At 38.1% G+C, this 18,575-nt stretch overlaps 1 protein-coding gene across 2 annotated transcripts in view; it reads right to left on the bottom strand.

The window, feature by feature from the left end:
- The window catches only part of thsd4 (thrombospondin type 1 domain containing 4), a 63,277-nt gene that overhangs the window by 2,503 nt on the left and 42,199 nt on the right, over window positions 1–18,575 (bottom strand). For both annotated transcript variants that reach the window (XM_087793602.1, XM_087793603.1), the window contains 9 exons: window positions 11,520–11,724; window positions 6,861–7,036; window positions 6,690–6,783; window positions 6,405–6,608; window positions 6,212–6,341; window positions 4,245–4,449; window positions 3,094–3,267; window positions 2,018–2,191; window positions 1,698–1,877 (listed from right to left, as the gene is read on the bottom strand). In XM_087793602.1, the coding sequence (XP_087649728.1) occupies window positions 1,698–1,877; window positions 2,018–2,191; window positions 3,094–3,267; window positions 4,245–4,449; window positions 6,212–6,341; window positions 6,405–6,608; window positions 6,690–6,783; window positions 6,861–7,036; window positions 11,520–11,724 (1,542 nt within the window). The remainder of the gene's footprint in view (window positions 1–1,697; window positions 1,878–2,017; window positions 2,192–3,093; window positions 3,268–4,244; window positions 4,450–6,211; window positions 6,342–6,404; window positions 6,609–6,689; window positions 6,784–6,860; window positions 7,037–11,519; window positions 11,725–18,575) is intronic.

The following is an 18,575-nucleotide window of genomic DNA, read 5'->3' on the forward strand; positions in this document are numbered from 1 at the left end:
TCAAGGTGACCCGAAGCTCGTAAACAAATGTGTTTGAGGTATTCCTTGTGTTGTGTCTTGGTCAAGTTTAATGCTTCCATAAATAAAACATTTATAAAAAAAATTCTGATTGAAATTTAAATTTTTTATTACCAGTTTAACTCCACATATAACTTCTTAAGGTATACAAATCTTTGTTGGAATAATGTATACATTTATTAATATTCTTACGGGCATTGGTTTTCTATTTTCTTTTTAGTGCTTTTATATTATATATTCTATTGAAATTAATTTTAAATTTGAATTTTGGTGTATTTTGGTTTAAATTATTATTGTTTTTTGACACCACTTAACTGAAAAAACAAGGTAACGGGTATCTTAACACTTGTGTTATCTCAGGGTCAAGGTGACCCAAAGACAAAATGTGTTTGTGGTATCCTTTGTGTTGTCTCTAGGTCAAGGTGAACAACCTCCACCACTGCATATGTATTCATGGAAGCCTTGAACCAGGGACAACACAAGGGATACCACAAACACGTTTTTTTTCGGGCCTTCGGGTCACCGTGACCCTGAGAAAAACACAAGGGTTAAAGACTCATCCTTGACATGAACTGTTTTCCACCCTCCTCTCTTGGAAGTAGATATCGATCTTTAATAAAGTCAAACCAACAGATTGAAAAATAGCTTCTTCCACCAGGATGTTGAGGTTGATATTGATATTCTAAAACAATTCCAAACAATATTTACATTGTATCTTGTTTTATTTGTTTATTTTCATCTACTTCAAATTAGTTTAAATATCATATTTTGTATTGTCTGTCGGTGTAGAGATGATAAACAGAATCTACAGCAAGGATCAGCAAGTTGATAATAAAAAATTATGATATTCTGGAATATGAAATGTAGTAAGTAAGTAAGTAAGTAAGTAATATTTATTTATATAGCGCTTTTCGAGACCAGGGTCACAAAGCGCTTAGACAATCAAAACAATACTCAAAAAAGTACATACTTTAAAGATCAAGATAATACTGAGAACAACACAGGAGTTCGAGAAATTCAAGGAAAAGCCTGAACAAATAGAAACGTCTTAAGATGTTTCTTAAAGGAGTCAGTAGATCCATCAAGCGCAAAGAGAGAGGAAGATTGTTCCAAAGCTTAGGAGCAACAGCCTGAAAAGATTTCTCTCCTCTGGTCCTGAGCCGTGTGCGTGGAACCATAAGTAGATTCTGATCCACAGACCTCAGAGCCCGAGCTGGGGTGTAAGGCTGGATCAGATCAGTGATGTAAGGAGGAGTCTGACCATGAATAGATCTGAAAGTAAGAACCAGAATTTTAAAGTTGATCCTGAAAGAAACTGGAAGCCAGTGAAGAGTTTTAAGGATCGGAGAAATGTGAGTTCTTCTACTTGAGCGGGTCAGAATTCTCGCTGCAGAGTTCTGAATCAAATCAAATGTGCATTTATTTTGTTTGGACTCCTTAATTAGAATGGATTTAATAAATGTAATAATATAAAATAAAATGAAAGCATATTCTATTATGTCCCTTTATTTGTGTATCCTTTTAAAAGTTTTCCCATCATATTAAATTCTTTATTTGTTCCTTTCCTTTTGGTTTAAAAGGCCCTGTATAACAGTCACAGTATATAACGTGGCCCCTGAGGAACCTTCACTATCGTCGAGCCACTTCTCTAAACCAGTATCCAATGGTGAGAAACTCACGGCGCTCCAGTCGGTGTGGAACCATCTGGCTCCGCAAGATTTCACGTTGCAACTCTGCTGACTCAGCGGCTTCTCCAGCGACGAGCACTCGTACGGCGGCATGACGGCGAAGCCCTCCTCCGACCTCATCAGACAGACCACCGCCCTCTGCTGGCTGCCCGGCCCGCACTCCACCGAACACTGGGATGAAGGAATTCATCACAAGACGAAGGAACGGGGGAGGTACGTAAATCCACACTCATACTCGTGTAAAACCTTCATACATCCCAGGTATTTAGCTTCCAACCCCCCCCCTGAAGCACGACGTGAACTCCTCGTACCTGACTCCAGGGGCCCGTGAACCACTCGATGCGGTTCTCACAGGGGCCGTTGTTGCAGACCTGGGAGTCGGGGGGTCGATCGTTGCCGCAGCCCTCCAGAGGGAGACTGCTAATGTGCTGGGTCAGACAGAGAACTCCTCGGGAGCGAACCCCCATCCCACATTCAGCGGAGCACTGGGGAGTAAAACCATCTTCAATCCTCACGAAACTTAAACATCCGGCGATCATTACACAACATCCTCGACTCTATAATGTGGGTTTTTTTAGGACTTGGAATGAAAATAAAAGTAAGAAAACCAAGACGGTTAAAGTGGTTGCAACAATTAACGTCTTATTAAATAAGAATTAAATTGTGTTTTAAAAGCTGGAAATAGAAATAAGTGGTATTTTTTTCAAATATTAAACATCATCTTATGGTTTAAACTGCATTTTTCACATATAAATACCATCAGCTGGTCGTTTATACCTTAACTGTTGGAACTCCTGTTGTGTTATCAGTTTTATCTTGATCTTTAAAGTATATACTTTATTGAATATTGTTTTGATTGTTCAAGCGCTTTGTGACCCTGGTCTGGAAAAGCGCTATATAAATAAAAATTACTTACTTACTGTATGTTTGATGCATTTTTTCTTGGTTATAATCCTGAAATAATATATGTTTTGTGTCCAGAGTATGAGACTCACACGCCATCAGGTCACTTGGTGACATTATTCTTGTTAAATATAACAGTTTTGTCTGTTGACCTTTGACTTTGGTATTGTATACTGTTAATGTAAGTACATTTATAACTTTATTGACACTACACGGTCACAGAAAAGTATGTTTTCGAAGGTCCAGCAAATCAACCAACCAATCAAAACAGCTGATTCGGGAATTTAAAGATGGTCTGATTAAACTCAAAACTTGTTGTTAAATAGTGATTTTTTAACTTATTTTTATCACTAATTTCCTGCCTTAACCATCCTATCAACATGATGCAGATAAAATAGTCATAAATCATATGTTCGAGGTCCTGAGATCTTGGATTTATTTGTCATGTGTCTTAATGAGAGATGACAAGAGAAGCATGTCTGACCTTGTCTCCCCACTCGGTGTAGAACCAGCTCTTCGCACAGGACCCCATGTCGCAGTTCTCCACGTCGAGCGGACGCAGGTTCATGTTGCATTCTTCGTCGGGAACGAAGTCGCCCACGTTGCTGACACAGCGGACCTCGCGAGAACGCTGTCCCAGACCGCACGGTACCGAACACTGTGGAGATACCAAGTTAAAATGGAATCGTATCAGAACAACCGAGTAAAGCAGCTCAACGTAACATTAGTATTTTCAGTGATAATTGTTTTCAGTTGTTGACCGGTGCCGTAGAACTCTCTAGCTACTACTTTGACCATGTTACCACCAAACTATTCTACTGAAGTAGGCCAGAGACGGCAGTTCAATTCATTTTTTTTCATTTTAGCTAAATTAAATGCAGTAATAACTATTTTCTCCAATTTTGTAAACGCACGCATATATATGGTTTAGGAGTTGTTGAGACTGCGGACATGTTTCTTTTTCACGATAATTAAGTGTCAACATTGCACTCTTCTTACATCTTCCACAGTGATGCTTTTAATGTTTGCATTATTACCTTATATTCTTAAAGCTTAAACATATAAATGTTGTTCAAACTGGAGCAACAAAGGCTACTACATTACGAAGACGGACAACTCACAATTCTCTAAAGATTCATGACATCTTTGTTTCTATTCAACTTTTGTCGGACTAAAAACAAACTTTAGTTTCAGCGTAAAGTGAAAAAAAGTTTGTCTTCTATGATCCGTCTCTTTAAGGAAAAAGAAAAAGGAAGTGGATAATTGTTTCAATGAAGTCCATTATCCATCCCACAATGCATTGCATTAGTCACATGACACCTTGGTATGATATAGATTCCCAGCCTCCAGTTTGTTGCGCATCATCATGCGACCATTCACTATAACAATCTTTATTTTAATTTATAGTTTTCAAATCAACTGTATTGGACTGTGGGAGGAAACCAGAGTTAACTAAAGCAACCACAGGGAGAACCTTCAAACTCCACGCAGGTTGCCTCTGACTAAATCAGATTTATTGACTTTCCAAACACCCTGAAGGTGATGTTGGCGTCACTGTTGAAAACTCCAAAACCGTGTTAAATGCAGGTAACCTTCAATAAATCTTTGTTTCACCCTTGAGGTCCAAAAACTTACGGCGGTCCAGTCGGAGCGGATCTGCCACTCGCTGCAGATCTTCAGCTGGCAGGAACTGGCTGTTTCGGGCCGCTCCAGGTGCTGACAGCGACTGGTGTGGACGTTGAGGGTTCTGTTGGCGTAGACCTGGCGGCACAAGACCTGCCGGTGCTGCATTCCCAGACCGCACATCTTACTGCACTCGGACCACTCTCCGATGTCCCAGCTGGACACACACGACATTCAATTGGTTATCAGTTATCTAAGCATACTACATTAATGATAAGACATTTTCTCAATTCCGAGTTCAAGCAGAAGAAACGATGTGTTTTACTTGCTCTTTGTTTTCTTTCTCAAGAAAAGAGGTAAATGCCAGCAGAGAAAGGACTTCAACCTTCAACATTTTCAGTAAGAATAGAGGTAAAGGTGTGCAGTTTTAGCAATTAGCTTTGTTTTTTTTATTAGCTGATGTTAGCTATCACTGCGTGAATACATCACCTATTATGAAGATTGTCAGGGACGAAGAAAAAAATGCAATCCAACATCAGAATGTTTCTGAATGAGCCAAAGCTCTTTGATAGGTAGCTTGCACTGTTTTGTCTTCTGTTGTTTCCATTGCACTTTTTAACAAATGTATTTGCTAATATTCAAGTTTAGTCGATCTGATCTTTTAAGCCCTAAAAGTTGATGATTAAAAAAGCATTTTTCTGTGGGACCAAATCTTTTTTCTCATCACTGCAGGTCCTAATAATAGGTCATGGAAAACTAGCTAGCATCAGCTAAGGAACAAACACAGAGAAGTGTTTACCTTCACACGTTTGGCTGAAACTGCTGTCATTGATTCTGTTCTAAGGATCAACATTTAAGTCTTCAAATCCAAATGAAGCTGGTTTAAGGTTGGTTGCCCTCTCCTGGTTGGTTATGAGAACCTGCGCTAAGAGGAGTAGTTCAAGTATCTCAGGGTCTTGTTCACAGGTGAGGAAAGAAAGGAGTCTGAGATCGACTGGTGGATTGGGGTGCAGGTGTGTTTTTGTTAGAAAGAAAGTTAAGCCAAAAGGCAAAGTTCTTGTATACCGGTCTACCCTCACCTATGGTCAGGAGCGAAGGGTAGTGACCCAAAGAAAAAGATCAAGTGGCCAAAATGAGCTTCCTCGGTAAACACACTTCTCCAAGTGCACTGGTTTACAGTACACTTTTTCCAAGTGCGCAAAATCTCGGCCGTAGGTAGGTAGTACTGTCTCAAATCTAACACTGTCGCTACACACTTACAGGAAATGACTAAACAGCTTCTTCTTCTGCTACTTTTTAACGTTGATTGCCGTTGGAACTTTATCGCCAACACTTGACAGCACTTTTCGCGCGTTATTAAGTTGTGTTTATTTTTGTTATTACGGTTTTTGTGTTGTTTTGTGGTAAAATGAGTGTTTTCCCGCAACATTTATGCCGCTCCAATTTAGTACTCATTGCATACTGCATTTTCGCGCACTGCTCATTGGGGTGCACTCCAAATATTTAGTGTAAGTGCGTTTGGCTGAAACTGCTATCATTCATTCTGTTATAATGATCAAAATTGAATTCTTAAAATACAAATTAAGCTGGTATAAGGTTGGTTGCCCTCTCCTGGTTGGTTATGAGAACCTGCGCAAAGAGGAGTAGTTCAAGTATCTCAGGGTCTTGTTGATCAGTTGTGTTCAATTGTGGCTCAGGTGTGCACTCCAAATATTTAGTGTAAGTGCAGAAGTGCACGAATTGGGATACAACCCTGGACTGGAAATACTAGACTTTAAGATGGCCCTAGCATATGCCTTGGGGTCCCCAGAGAAAAGCTGGACGTTGTAGTTGGGGAATCGGAAGACGAAAACCGAAACTTGAGAACAGAGAAAATAAAAAGCACCACATATCCTCTTGTAACCTGCGACCTGAAGTCAATGTTCTAGCATAAGGAGATCCGAATGCATAGAGTCCCATCAATGAGTGGAATAGCTCACAATGCGGGGCAGGGGTGCAGGTTACACGGCTCTTCCTGTGGCGTGGGTTTGATGCCGCTGTCACATAACGTGTCAGAAACCTGGACCTGGGTCAGTCGGTTGATGCAGCTGAAGATGGAGTATTTGGAACCTAAAAAAAAAAAAAGGCGGATTTGTCAGAGTTAAAGCCTTTAATTGAAGTCAAAAGTCTGACCTTTCCCACAGGACGCGCTGCACTCGGTGGCACCTGCCAGTTTCCAGTCATGCTCCCTCTCACGTCTCGGCGGCGGCTTCACGGCGGGAACCTGGTTGTCCGGGAGACGAGAGGGGTTTCTTGTTCCACCTGCCGCCGGGTTGTAGCTTTCCTGCCAGGGGTATCCACGATGATCGTATCCCTCGTGTCCGTTCACAGCGTTCTCTGCGATCAGATTAGGAGCCTCGTGATTGAGCGACAGCGAGGAAAATGATTTATGGGAAAAAGATACGGAGGCCAACCCACCTCGGGAATTGTGGTCGGGTCGCGGTGTGCTGATGGACTCGGTCGGAACAATGTACTCATAGTGAACGCCGGGGTTGGGCTGTTGGAAGATCATCTACAGGAAGGAAAAAGGCGATAAGATTCGGGTCAGAAAACACTAAAACAATAGTTTTAATATTCAAATTCTCTCACATAAACATCCAGGATTTCATTGGTGGGCCCTTCAGCCAGGAAGGACTCCCCAGCCGTGGAGCTGATTTCATTGGGTCGGCGGTAGGTGAACATGGTTCCCCCTCCTTCGTATTTTCCTGGCCGGTCAATCGCCCAGTTTCCATTAATGATGGATCTTCCCGATCTGCTTCGTAGAGCTGGAAAAAAAAAAGTGGAAAACCACAGAGTCATCGCTCTGAAGTAAATACAGAACCTTCCCTTCAATAAGGTCTGATTAAGAAGCTGTTTCACAATCATTTTCTGGATATTCGGAGAAATCCTGCTGACTGGACACTCCTCGGAAACAAATCCTTTAACTAATGTTGCAATAAGTTTGTGTTGGCAACTTGGTGTAAGAAAACCCCCAAACATACTTTCCTCTGCTGACTGGGTGGATTAAGACCATCCAGTTCTTTTCGGGAAAAAAAAAAAGCAGTGGAGCTGAAACGTAAGATGGGTTTGCCGAGGAGTGCTGGAAGGACTCGCAGCACATTAGAGATGAACAGAGGTGCTTTGAGAGGAGCGCCTGTCAATGTGTGGTCCGGTCTCCTTCAACAACAAATTAGGAAGCGTCCTGCCAAAACCAATGTTACGTAAAATAATAAAATAAATTGCGAGGCTGTTAAATAACTTGGTCAGGGCTTTTAGTTTAATTACCAAATACATGTTTAAAAAAAAAATGGAATTCTGGTGAAAATGGAAGACAGCTGTTTATCGTCAACATTCGTTCACAGATTACTGTGATTAAAAGTTCTTTTGGTAGTCATTATTTGACATTACGAGTGTTATTATCACTACTTTTGAAAGTAGACCAATCGAAGCAGCGATCTGACACACAGGCGATGTTATTGCACTTTTTCCCTGGTGAATGAACACAAATATGAACTAAGTGCTGATGATTGGCCTTGAACGTTCTGTTGAGGTGAACAAAGAGCTGAGTCAAGAATATACTGTAGATACTCTGTATTTACAAGGGATGTTGTCCACAACCTTACACATAAAGCTAAGGCACAATTTTTCACAAGCTCTGTGTTGATTTAATAAGATGATGGTGTCAACGCTGATGTTGATGGATGGATTATTCAGGCAGGAATAAGTGATAAAAGTAAAGTGTGTTGAATTTACAAAATAAAACAACATTTGCAGACGTTAAATCACTTTTAATTCATAAAATGACTTTATAACTGGAACATTTATACCAACACATCCCTCCATGATGACCGTGTCACTTCACTGCTTCACAACATTTTGTTAGTATAATCCACCCATCTTCCAAACACAAAATCAGCTGTTTTGATTGACAGCTGGCTGATCCAATGAAATCTTTCAGTGCTTCAACTCAATGGAATTGGAGGACAAAGAAAGCAACACATTGGTGCATTTTTCTAAGTGGTGTAATCAGCTGAACCTTCATCAACATTGTTTTTCTGTGACTGTGTAGTGTCAATAAAGTTGTGAATGTACTCATTTTGAGAGAATAAAATATCAAAGTCAAAGGTCAACAGAAGTAAAACAACTATTGTTTTCTGCTCGTTTATATCTTAATATATTTGTAACGTGCTTAGTGATCACAACATCAACTCTAAAATGAATTAAAACATTTTTCTACATAAACAAAAACATTCATGTCTCTAAGGTCCCAGTGTAGGTCAGAGAGTCTTTGTAGGAAGTCATGAAACACCACATGTTTCCTTCAATGACAAGAACATGAGGAACAAGTATTGAGTGTCAGCTACTTTGGACCCTAGGGTCGGGGGACACCCCGAACAGATCACTAGCCTTGTAGCAAGACAGACAGAGACACACAACTATTCATATACACACACTTGCAGACAATCCAGAGTTCTCAATCAACCTCTGTGTGTTTCTGGAATGTTGGAGGAATCCAGTCAGCAACCTATCTTGATATGAAGTGTTCATGCTTTTTACATCATTAATAAAATATAATCTGTGGTGCATTCTTGTCTTCTAATAAGATGGACAGAAGCTTGGGAAATTATCTGATTGACAAGGATTATTTTCTGTTGTTGATATGAATGTTTGGTACAAAGTATCATCATATCCTTAATTTGACGTTTCCTTCACTCATGAAAAAAAGATTTGGAAAACACAGGATGTGACATCATCACGGAGGAAGTGTCCTTTACACTCCCTTTGAGTGGACAAGTGCGTTCACACTGAGAAGTGTGCGAAAATGTAGTGCTCATTGAGCACTCAAACAGCCAGAAAATTGAGTGTATATCGACTCTTTCCTCCCTAAACGGCCGCCATCTTAGTGACGTAGATGACGCTAAACGGAAGCTGACGACGCGTCTTCGGAGCAGATAATTGCGTAAATGTCTGGAGAAAACACTAATTTTACCACAAAACAACAATGATAACATAATGAAACACAATTTGTTTAAATTGGCAAAAAGTGCTGTGAAGTGTCGGCGATAGTGTTCCAACTTCCGGTTGTAATAAGTGTTAAAAAGTAGTAGAAGAAGAAGCCATCCAGTCATTTCCTGTAAGTGTGTAGCGGCAGTGTTAGATTTGAGACAGTACTACACTGAGGAAATTTGCACAGTGCGCAAATAAGTGCACAGTCTTAGAGTGTACTGTAAAGCAGCACACTTCTGGTGTCTCTCACAGGAGCTGCTAGGTGAGAGCTCTTGGAAGACAAACATCTCTCATCCTAATTAAAAGACAACAGCTGGAGGAGTAAAGATCCTCTAATGAAGACTTGTTCATTCGCTTTTCTCATTTATGGAGGAAATCTTTGACATTTCCTGCTCGCTACGGAGCCACCGAGGCATTTGTCCTAATTAAAACAATATCTGACATTCCAACTTCTGAGTCTGCGGCTCGACAGAGACATCATCGATGTTTCTCTCCCACGGAAAATCTGTGAGAAATGTGACAGAGCGACGCTGCCCCGCTGCTAAATCCGCTTTTTAATCACACAAATGAAATTATTTTCCCTGTGCAGCTGCCGCTGTCGTCCGGGAGCTCAGCTGGAGCGCGCAGAATGAATCTGTCAAATGTCAACACGGAGAATGCGAAATGGAAATGAGCCCCGGGATTAACGTGGAGTTTTTGTGTCGCTGAGAAAGAAGCCGGACCGTTGGTGTAACGTTTAGTTGCTGCTCCTTAGTTTCCTCACATTTAAACACAAACACAACGTTGATGTATGACGATAGGGTGCAAGAGAACACACACATCAAAGTGTTCAGATATAATCACAACTTGATGCATTCATTTTCACTGTGTGCCAAATACACCTTCTCTAACTAGTGGTTTCGAGTTATGTGATTCAATGCGATTCATTCCATTTTAATCTTTCATTTTAATAAAAATAATTTTATTTACAAGTTGCCTGTTTCAAAAAACATCTGTTTTATGTTTTTTTTTTGTTTTTTTGCGTGTTCACTTGCTTCACTTTATAACCAGCTAAAGTTTATTTTCTGATGATGGAAAAAAATAACATTATTCGCTCTCTGTTTGTTTATTATAATAAATTAATTAATTAACTAACTTTTATATTTACATATCAATCATTAGGTGAGATTAAAAAAGATACATATACATTATACATACATATACACATTTTTATTGTAATCGTTTTGTTAAAGGCCATATATGTTGTTTTAAAAAAATGTGTCTGGCTCCCCTAGTGTCAGAATAGTGTTATTGCGATTTGGTAAATGATTAGTTTCTCAGTTTTCTTTAAAAGACTGGTTGATATGCATGGTAATCCAAATAGCAACAAAAAATAAAATAAATAAACATTTGTTCTCTAGTTGTTTTATTAAAGGGAAACAGATGTGTTGATTTAAGTGTGTCTTAAATAGATGTTGGACTCTATTGTATCATCAGTATGTGACTGTTTGTACAAAACTCTCTCCTCATAGAAATATTTACATTAGAAAATGTACTTAAGCCCCGCCCACCTAATCCACTTTGTTTTTCTGGAGATAAAATATTGTTTACCATAACCAAACCCAATCTACTGTGATTGGTCAAACATCGAGGTTTGCCACCACAAGTCATCAATCCTGGAAGTCTCCACCTCCAAGGGACTCGTTGTATAAACAAAGTGGGGCGTGACTACAGCTGGCTGGAGGAGGAGTGAAGCCATTATTACGTCATAATGGACTCCGCTCTCGTAACCTCTGGTTTGCCAAGATTTCAGATGTGGGAGAACTTTATAAAGTAATACGTTCAAATCATGGTCATGATGAGGGACTTACTGCTCCTTGGAGAGGAAGACTTCAACATTTGAAACATGTTACTTGGGTTTTCACATTAGTTGATCTTTAAATGCCCTTTTTGTAGTTTTTTAAAATGTGTTTCTGGCTCCCCTAGTGTGGGAATAGTGTAACTGCAATGTTGCAAATTTAAAATGAAAAATGATTGTGTCAATTTCTGGTTTTATCTTTTAGTACGTTGAAAAGTATCTCAGTACTTCATATGAAAACACCATCTCTGACCCACTGTTAAAAGCCCATCTTAACTTTAAGAAACCCATATTTGTCAGCAGAAGTCTAAAAGATCGGTGATGAAGGAACCACAGTGACTTTGCTAAATCATGTCACAAACAGCTCGACATTGTGGTAGCCTTGTCTTCACTCCAACAATAAATCCTCTACAGGTGTCACTCACCCAGGTAGTTGCGGCTCTTCACCATCTCCGTCACGTTGATCTTGGTGGCGCCCTCTGGGATCTCCACGATCTTGTGGTAGCCGATCTTGGTCAGGCTGTGTTTGTAGAGTCCCGAGACGAGCCTGCAGGAGGTGCTGTCGCCTCCACACACCCCGCATCGATCCATCACCTTCCCCGATCCGAGATACTCATCGCAGCCCGGACTCTGTCACACATCGGAGGGAGATGGATTAGAATAATGTTTCATCTCACGGCCAACAGAACTCAAGATAGCTTTAAATTTGAGGGATTGTAAGGCAGCTGGTCTCCTTGTGTGCTCTTGAAGTGTTCGCCACCCTTCGGATCTTTGAAGTCAAAGTCAAACACACTTTTTCTTACATCCTCGCATTTATCAAGATTTTCTTTCTGCTGTTAATTAAGTTTGTGTTATTTCAGTGCAGTCCTTAAATACCCTCTTCATCAGGTGTTATATTATTTTATATATAGTTTAACTAATGTCATTATTGAATTTAAACTACTTTAATGAACCAAAGTCTCTCAGATTATCTTGTCATTTTATTTTATTTTATCATCATTCTTTTATGGTCTATATTTTAATAGTGTATAAAAAAATCAATTTTTATAATTAACTCTAACAAATATTCACTCCTTTGTTAATAAACTTTCGCCCACTAGATGGCAGTAGTCATTACGCCCTTCGCAGCTAAATGAAAATGACTTACTTAGATCCCGGTGATGACTGAGGACCAGAGGATACAGTCGACTCCAGCAGCTTCTAAAGCCGATGATTGAACGTATTTTGGTTTCAAAACTAATAAATGCAGTTACGACTTCGTCAAGAGTCATGTGATCTAAAAATACTGCAACGCCAGAGTCAAGAACACAACAATACTACAAATATATCTTTGTAAAGTATCGCAGTATATCCTAACGTTGCCCCTGTTTCAAGATACATATCGTTTTTGCCAGATTCCTGCCAATAAACAACCCTATATTTGTGAGACTGAACGTTCTTGGTTATTTTATGACGGTTTTTGCGGTCCCGGATTTTAAGATTCGATAAGCAATACACAAAATTCATAGTTTAACTTTGAAGACTTCTGAAAGTTCATACAAAATCTCTTGAAAATGGCCAACTGACCTCTTGGTGAAGGTTTTAGGGCAGAGTTAAACTCCATCAGGTCAAGGGAAAAGGGGAAATAAAAATAAAATTCTAACTTTAATGAAATTAAACCATATTTAATACTTATTAATTTCCAATCTTTTGGCTTATTGTAAGAACTGAAATGTACTCTGATCTCTCTCTAAAGTTTTTTTTGGTCATTTTGTTTTCTAATTAGTTTTTAGAGCTGCATAACCTTAGGCATCTAAGCTCAGCTCGTAAATATATATATATATATATGTTTGTTAATGTCACTGTTCTAAAACCTTCTTGGATTTTAATAAATGACAAGATTGATGGAAACAGAACCGTTCACATCAGCAGTCTATAAATCCAGCAGAATAGTGGAGCAAACAGGTGTCGCTACCGTTCTCTTGAACACACACGGCTCCAGAAACACCGAGACCTGCCAATAAGAGAAACCATACGAGGGAATTAAAGGGCCGCACACTCAGACTCAAAGGATTTGTGCGACTGGATCGCCGCCAGAGCTCAAGTCATTTCACAGAATTCCATTCGGATCCCCTCGATTTTCTGAGGCTATAACCGTCTATGAGTGCGTTGTCACGCAACTGTACCCCCCCACCCACACCCCCCCCCCCCCCCCAACACTCGGGTCCAACAATCCAAACACAGTGATTACAGCGACCACAGCGCTTAACATGTGGCCCGGAGGTGACAGAACCGACACCAAACACGGCTGCCAAAAACAACTTCACAAGTCTAATAAGTCATAAAGACGCTGCAGGTGTTTAGCTGAGGCTGGAGGAGTCGGCAGAGAACCACAAGAGAGGAGCAGGAAGGAGAAGGAAAAGTGACCAGGGATGAAGTCTGGCTCCTCTCTTACGCCTCCAGCGGCTCAAACCGGGCCAAGACAAACATCAAGTGCTTGTTCCATACAGGAAATAAGTGATGAGAGTTAAGACCAGTGGACTTTAACGGCAGGGGAAAAAAAAGACTCTTTTGTCATCATGATGGTTGAGAGAAAACCCTGCTGGAGCAAAGTACTGTGGAGGAATCTAACCCCAGAGTTACACAGTGAAATTAAAAGTGAAGAAGTGAAGCAAGCTTGTCGTCACGGGGGAAGTGTATGGAAGTATATCAGTGTCCACAGAACATAGAATGGTTGAAACTTATATATATTTTTTTAATTTAATCGTTTTTATATACAATTGGATTAAAAAATATATATATTTTAAAAATAAATAAAGAGTTTCATATATACAGTATGTATACATGTATACAGGATATGTTATTTTTTATTCGTAGCCTTTTATATTCAGTATTAAAATGTTGGTATGATAGAGCCACCAGACATTACTAAAGCAGAACCAAGATACTTGATTGAACTTTCAGCCAATCACACGACAAGCAGACGATCACATGACGATGTAGAACCAATGGCAAGTTCATTCATTATGGTGGATTCTAGGGTAGCTGTATTATCTGCTGGCACTATTATATACCAAAGTTTATATATTGGATTTAAACATATGCAAATTTAAATATATTTAATTAAACATTAATCCTAGATTTTTTGGAATCAGTATATATTAATTTATGTGTTTAAAAAAGTATTCAACCACACAATTATTCAAAAATACAATATCAATTAAATATTCTTATATTTCCTTTTAAATTTGAGTAAAAAACAATACAAAGGTAATACTTTACCAATATTTTCTATATTGAATTTAAAATCATATGTATTTTTTTAATTATTAACTAGAATATCAAACTATATATATACATATATAAAAAATACTCGAAATTTTTAATTGAATTCTGTATATATAAAAATAACTTTTCAACTTGGAGATTATTGAATTAATTTATTTAAAAAAAATGTTATACTTCTTAAATAAAAAGAATAATAAGTTAAAAGTTTCAACATACAAAATGTTGAATTCAACCATTCAATATTCTTTCTACACGGATGTAAACCTCCATACAATAATCAACATCACGCTACATCTGGTACGAGTCCTGGTTTAGTCTTCACAGGAAGATAAAGCTGCTCCGCTGTAATCTTGGGATGTTTTGGTCGAGTGGAAAGAAGCTAAAAGCTCAGTAAAGGAGAGCTGTTGGTGACATGAACATCTATAAATACGCATCTTCATTTTCATCACAAATCTCTCTCCGATCGTAAACATCACAGAAACGGCAGCACGTCGGCTTCGGCCTGGAAAAAGTTGCTGTCGTTAAAACGAAGAACGGGGAAAGGTTATCTGCTGCTGCTGGACGTTGATGGACGTCCTCTATAAAAACAACAGGCTCCAGACAGAATTGTTGGAGAACAAAAGGTCTTTAATTGAGAAGTCTGTGTTTCTCTGTGCATTTTTAAAATGTGTCAATCAATTCTCTGCATGTTGAGTTTGTTCATGACATCAATCTGTGCTCTGTTGAAGGAACATCACAATAATTTAAAAGTCCGTTTTTTTATCTTCTAATATTTGTCGTTTATCAAATTTGTTCGGACTAACTAACTGATTTTAGATTGTATTTAAGATACATTTCAAATATTTCTTCCTTTTTTTTAAATGATATATTTATTTTTTTACTGTTTGATTCATTTTAATATATCCTTTTATATCCATTTATTATGAGTTTCTCATTTTAAATGCTTATATATTATTACAATTTGAAAATTGTTTTGCAAAGTATGCAAAAACATCAAGTACTTCATTTGAAAATGAAATTCAATAACATCATTGAAAATAATAGAGGTTGTTTTTACACAGTTTTCAATAAAAAATGCCTTATTTGTTGAAAAAAATATTGTATTTGAATCCGTTTTATATCAGGGTCAAGGTGACCCAGAGTGTCTGAAAACAAATGTGTTTGTGGTATCCCTTTTGTTGACCCAGAGACCGCACAAAGAATACCTCAAAAATTTGTTTTCGGGCATACGGGTCACATTGACCCTGACATAACACAAGGGTTAACAATTAAAAATCAACATTAAAAAAAAGAATGTAAGTAAGTGGGTTGTATAAAAGTGCCAGAACCATTTTAATAGACCCACTCTTGTCTTCATTGGGCCTAGTAAATAAAAGTAAGGGGCCTCGTGTGGCCCCTAAGACACATCTCTTTACAGGATAAATCTAACCCTGGACATCAAATCTCAGGGGACTCAAGTTGGAAAATGAACCAATGAGCTGCTTTCTTTGTCATAAGGTCCACTCAGTCGTAGCATTGAGAGATTTCATTGGATCAGCCAGCTGTCAATCAAAACAGCTGATTTGAAGTTTGTTAGATGATTGGATTAAACTGAAGAAATGTTGACGTAGTGAAGTGAGAAGTTGGGGGTTAATAATATAAAACAAACCAGCAGAGACAACAGTGGACTTAAAAATGATTCCAGGTCATCAACTAACTCAACTAGTCGTGTTAATCCAGTAACTGTCGTTCTCAGTGTGTCAAGAAGCTTCAGCTCTGGCGACCAGATCTCCCTCCTCCTCCTCCTCCTCCTCCTCTTCCTCCCCCTCCTCCTCCTCCTCCACCTCCTCCTCCTCCTCTTCCTCCTCCTCCTCTTCCTCCTCCTCCTCCTCTTCCTCCTCTTCCTCCCCCTCCTCCTCCTCCTCCTCCTCCTCCTCCTCGTCCTCCTCCTCTCTGTGGGTGGCTGGTGCCATCTGAGGAGGAGGCAGCTCACCCTCTTGTTTTCAGAGGAACTCTAATGGGATTTAGTAAATGTCGCTGGAGCCCACCTTCATCTGGAAGCGGTTACAAGTGTCAGGACGCTGGAGTCGTGACTCTCGCTGAACTCTCCGGCATCTTAAGAAACAAAGCCTGCTGGTATTTTTCCCACGCAGACGCAGACGGGTCCCAACGTTTATGGAGTTAAAAAGATGGTGATCGGGGGCGATGGCTTCCTCTGAGATGGTGACAAGGAATCAGTGTTTTCCAGACTTTTAACAAAGTCAAATCTGAGCTTTTCTTCTACAGTGAGCTGTACAGTGAGCTATGGCGAGGAAAAACTTCCTTTTAGAAGGCAGAAACCTCGAGCGGAACCAGACTCATTGTTGACGGCCTGCCGCTTTGACCGGCTGGGAGGAAGGATGGGGGGGTAGACAGATGGATAAGGAGAGGAGTGAGGGAAATTATAGTGAGGAAAAAAAGTTTTATCCTCATTTCTAGAGCAGATATATTTCTATAGGTTAGACAAAAACATCTATAGGATCAGTCAGTGAAAACTTTATTGATTTATTTTGTTAACACTAGTGATGCTAACCATTAGCAATAATAATTTACATTTCATACATTACATACTTACATTTTAATAGCATTACAAAAAAAATAATCGCGATGATTTTTTTCAAAGTTAGTATGACTAGATGATATTAAAAATATCAATGGACATCAAGTAAAATAATATAAATATGATACAATTTTTTGATTATTGTTTTTAACGCTCACTTGTTTAAGTTTACATGTTCAGTGTTGTTGATATATATATATTTTTTTTATGTATTATTATATTGTATTATACTATTATTGTTTCATAATCTGTTCAGTTTTAATTGTCTTTTTTAAGGTGTGTACTGTGTGTATTAATGTAATGTGTTTGTATGGTTAATCTTTCTTTATTTGCGCTGACCAATGAATAAAAGTACCTCGTCTTATAGAAATTCCACTCTGTAACTTTATTGTTAAGGAAACCCTTGCCAAAAAATCTATAAATTAAAAACAAGTAAATTAAGTAAATCAAAAGTATCTTTATTATAATGAGCTTTAGATATATACTGGAGATATAGAGCTATATTTTGCAACACTAATAGACTCAGGGACACATTCATTCCTCGTGCTATTTGACTGTATAATTCTGTTTAGAGACTGTATAGAGTTTGGGGGCAGAAGTGAAGTCAAAAGATGATAATCCATGTTTATCTTATCCTTTTTCTTATTTTTTCTTCATGTTCATGTTCTTTATCTTTAGATTTGGATTGTGTCTTCTTGCAGTTTCTTTTTATTGCACTTTGTTCCTGTTTTTTATAAATCTTTCGTCTGTGTTGCTATGTGCTGGAAAAAAACATTTCCCGAAGGATCAATAAAGTATATCCATCTATAGGAACATATATCTAAGCCCTTTTTACTATTTGTTTTAATAGTTGTTTTCTTACTTTCAGCTCAGATTCCTAATGATAAACATTAGCATTAGACGTATAATGAGAATTTAAAAAAGTTGCTGGTACCAAATGCAAAATAATCCGAACAGGAAATGATCAAATGAAGAGAAAAAATACATAAATTATTAATATTTATTCGAATTATTAAAATAATAATTCATTTTAAAAGACAAATACTTAATTGTTTTTTTAAATTTTTTATCTATGTTCTTTATCTTTAGATTTGGATTGTGTCATCTTGTACTTTCTTTTAATTGCACCTTGTTCTTGTTTTATGAATCTTTCATCTGTGTTGCTATGTGCTGGAAAAAAACATTTCCCGAAGGATCAATAAAGTATATCTATCTATAGTAACATATATCTAAACCCTTTTTACTATTTGTTTTAATAGTTGTTTTCTTACTTTCAGCTCAGACTCCTAATGATAAACATCAGCATTAGACGTATAATAAGAATTAAAAAGATTGGCTGGTAAGAAATGAAAAATAATCTGAACAGGAAATTATAAAAAAAATACATAAATTATTAATATTTATTCGAATTATTAAAAGAATAATTCATTTTAAAAGACAAATACTTAGTAGTAGTACGGTAACATATTTTATTGAAATACCACATAATACAAATTAAACTTTTTTAATTAAAAAATTGGGAGAAAAAAAACGTAAATAAATAATTAAAAATAGAATTAAGTTGTTTTTGTGTAATTCTTTACATGAACTTTTATTGGATTCTATATTTATCAGAAACAAAAAGTGCAGTAACAGC

This window comes from Callionymus lyra, chromosome 6 (assembly GCF_982586985.1).
Source record: "Callionymus lyra chromosome 6, fCalLyr1.hap1.1, whole genome shotgun sequence".
Lineage (NCBI taxonomy): Eukaryota > Metazoa > Chordata > Actinopteri > Syngnathiformes > Callionymidae > Callionymus > Callionymus lyra.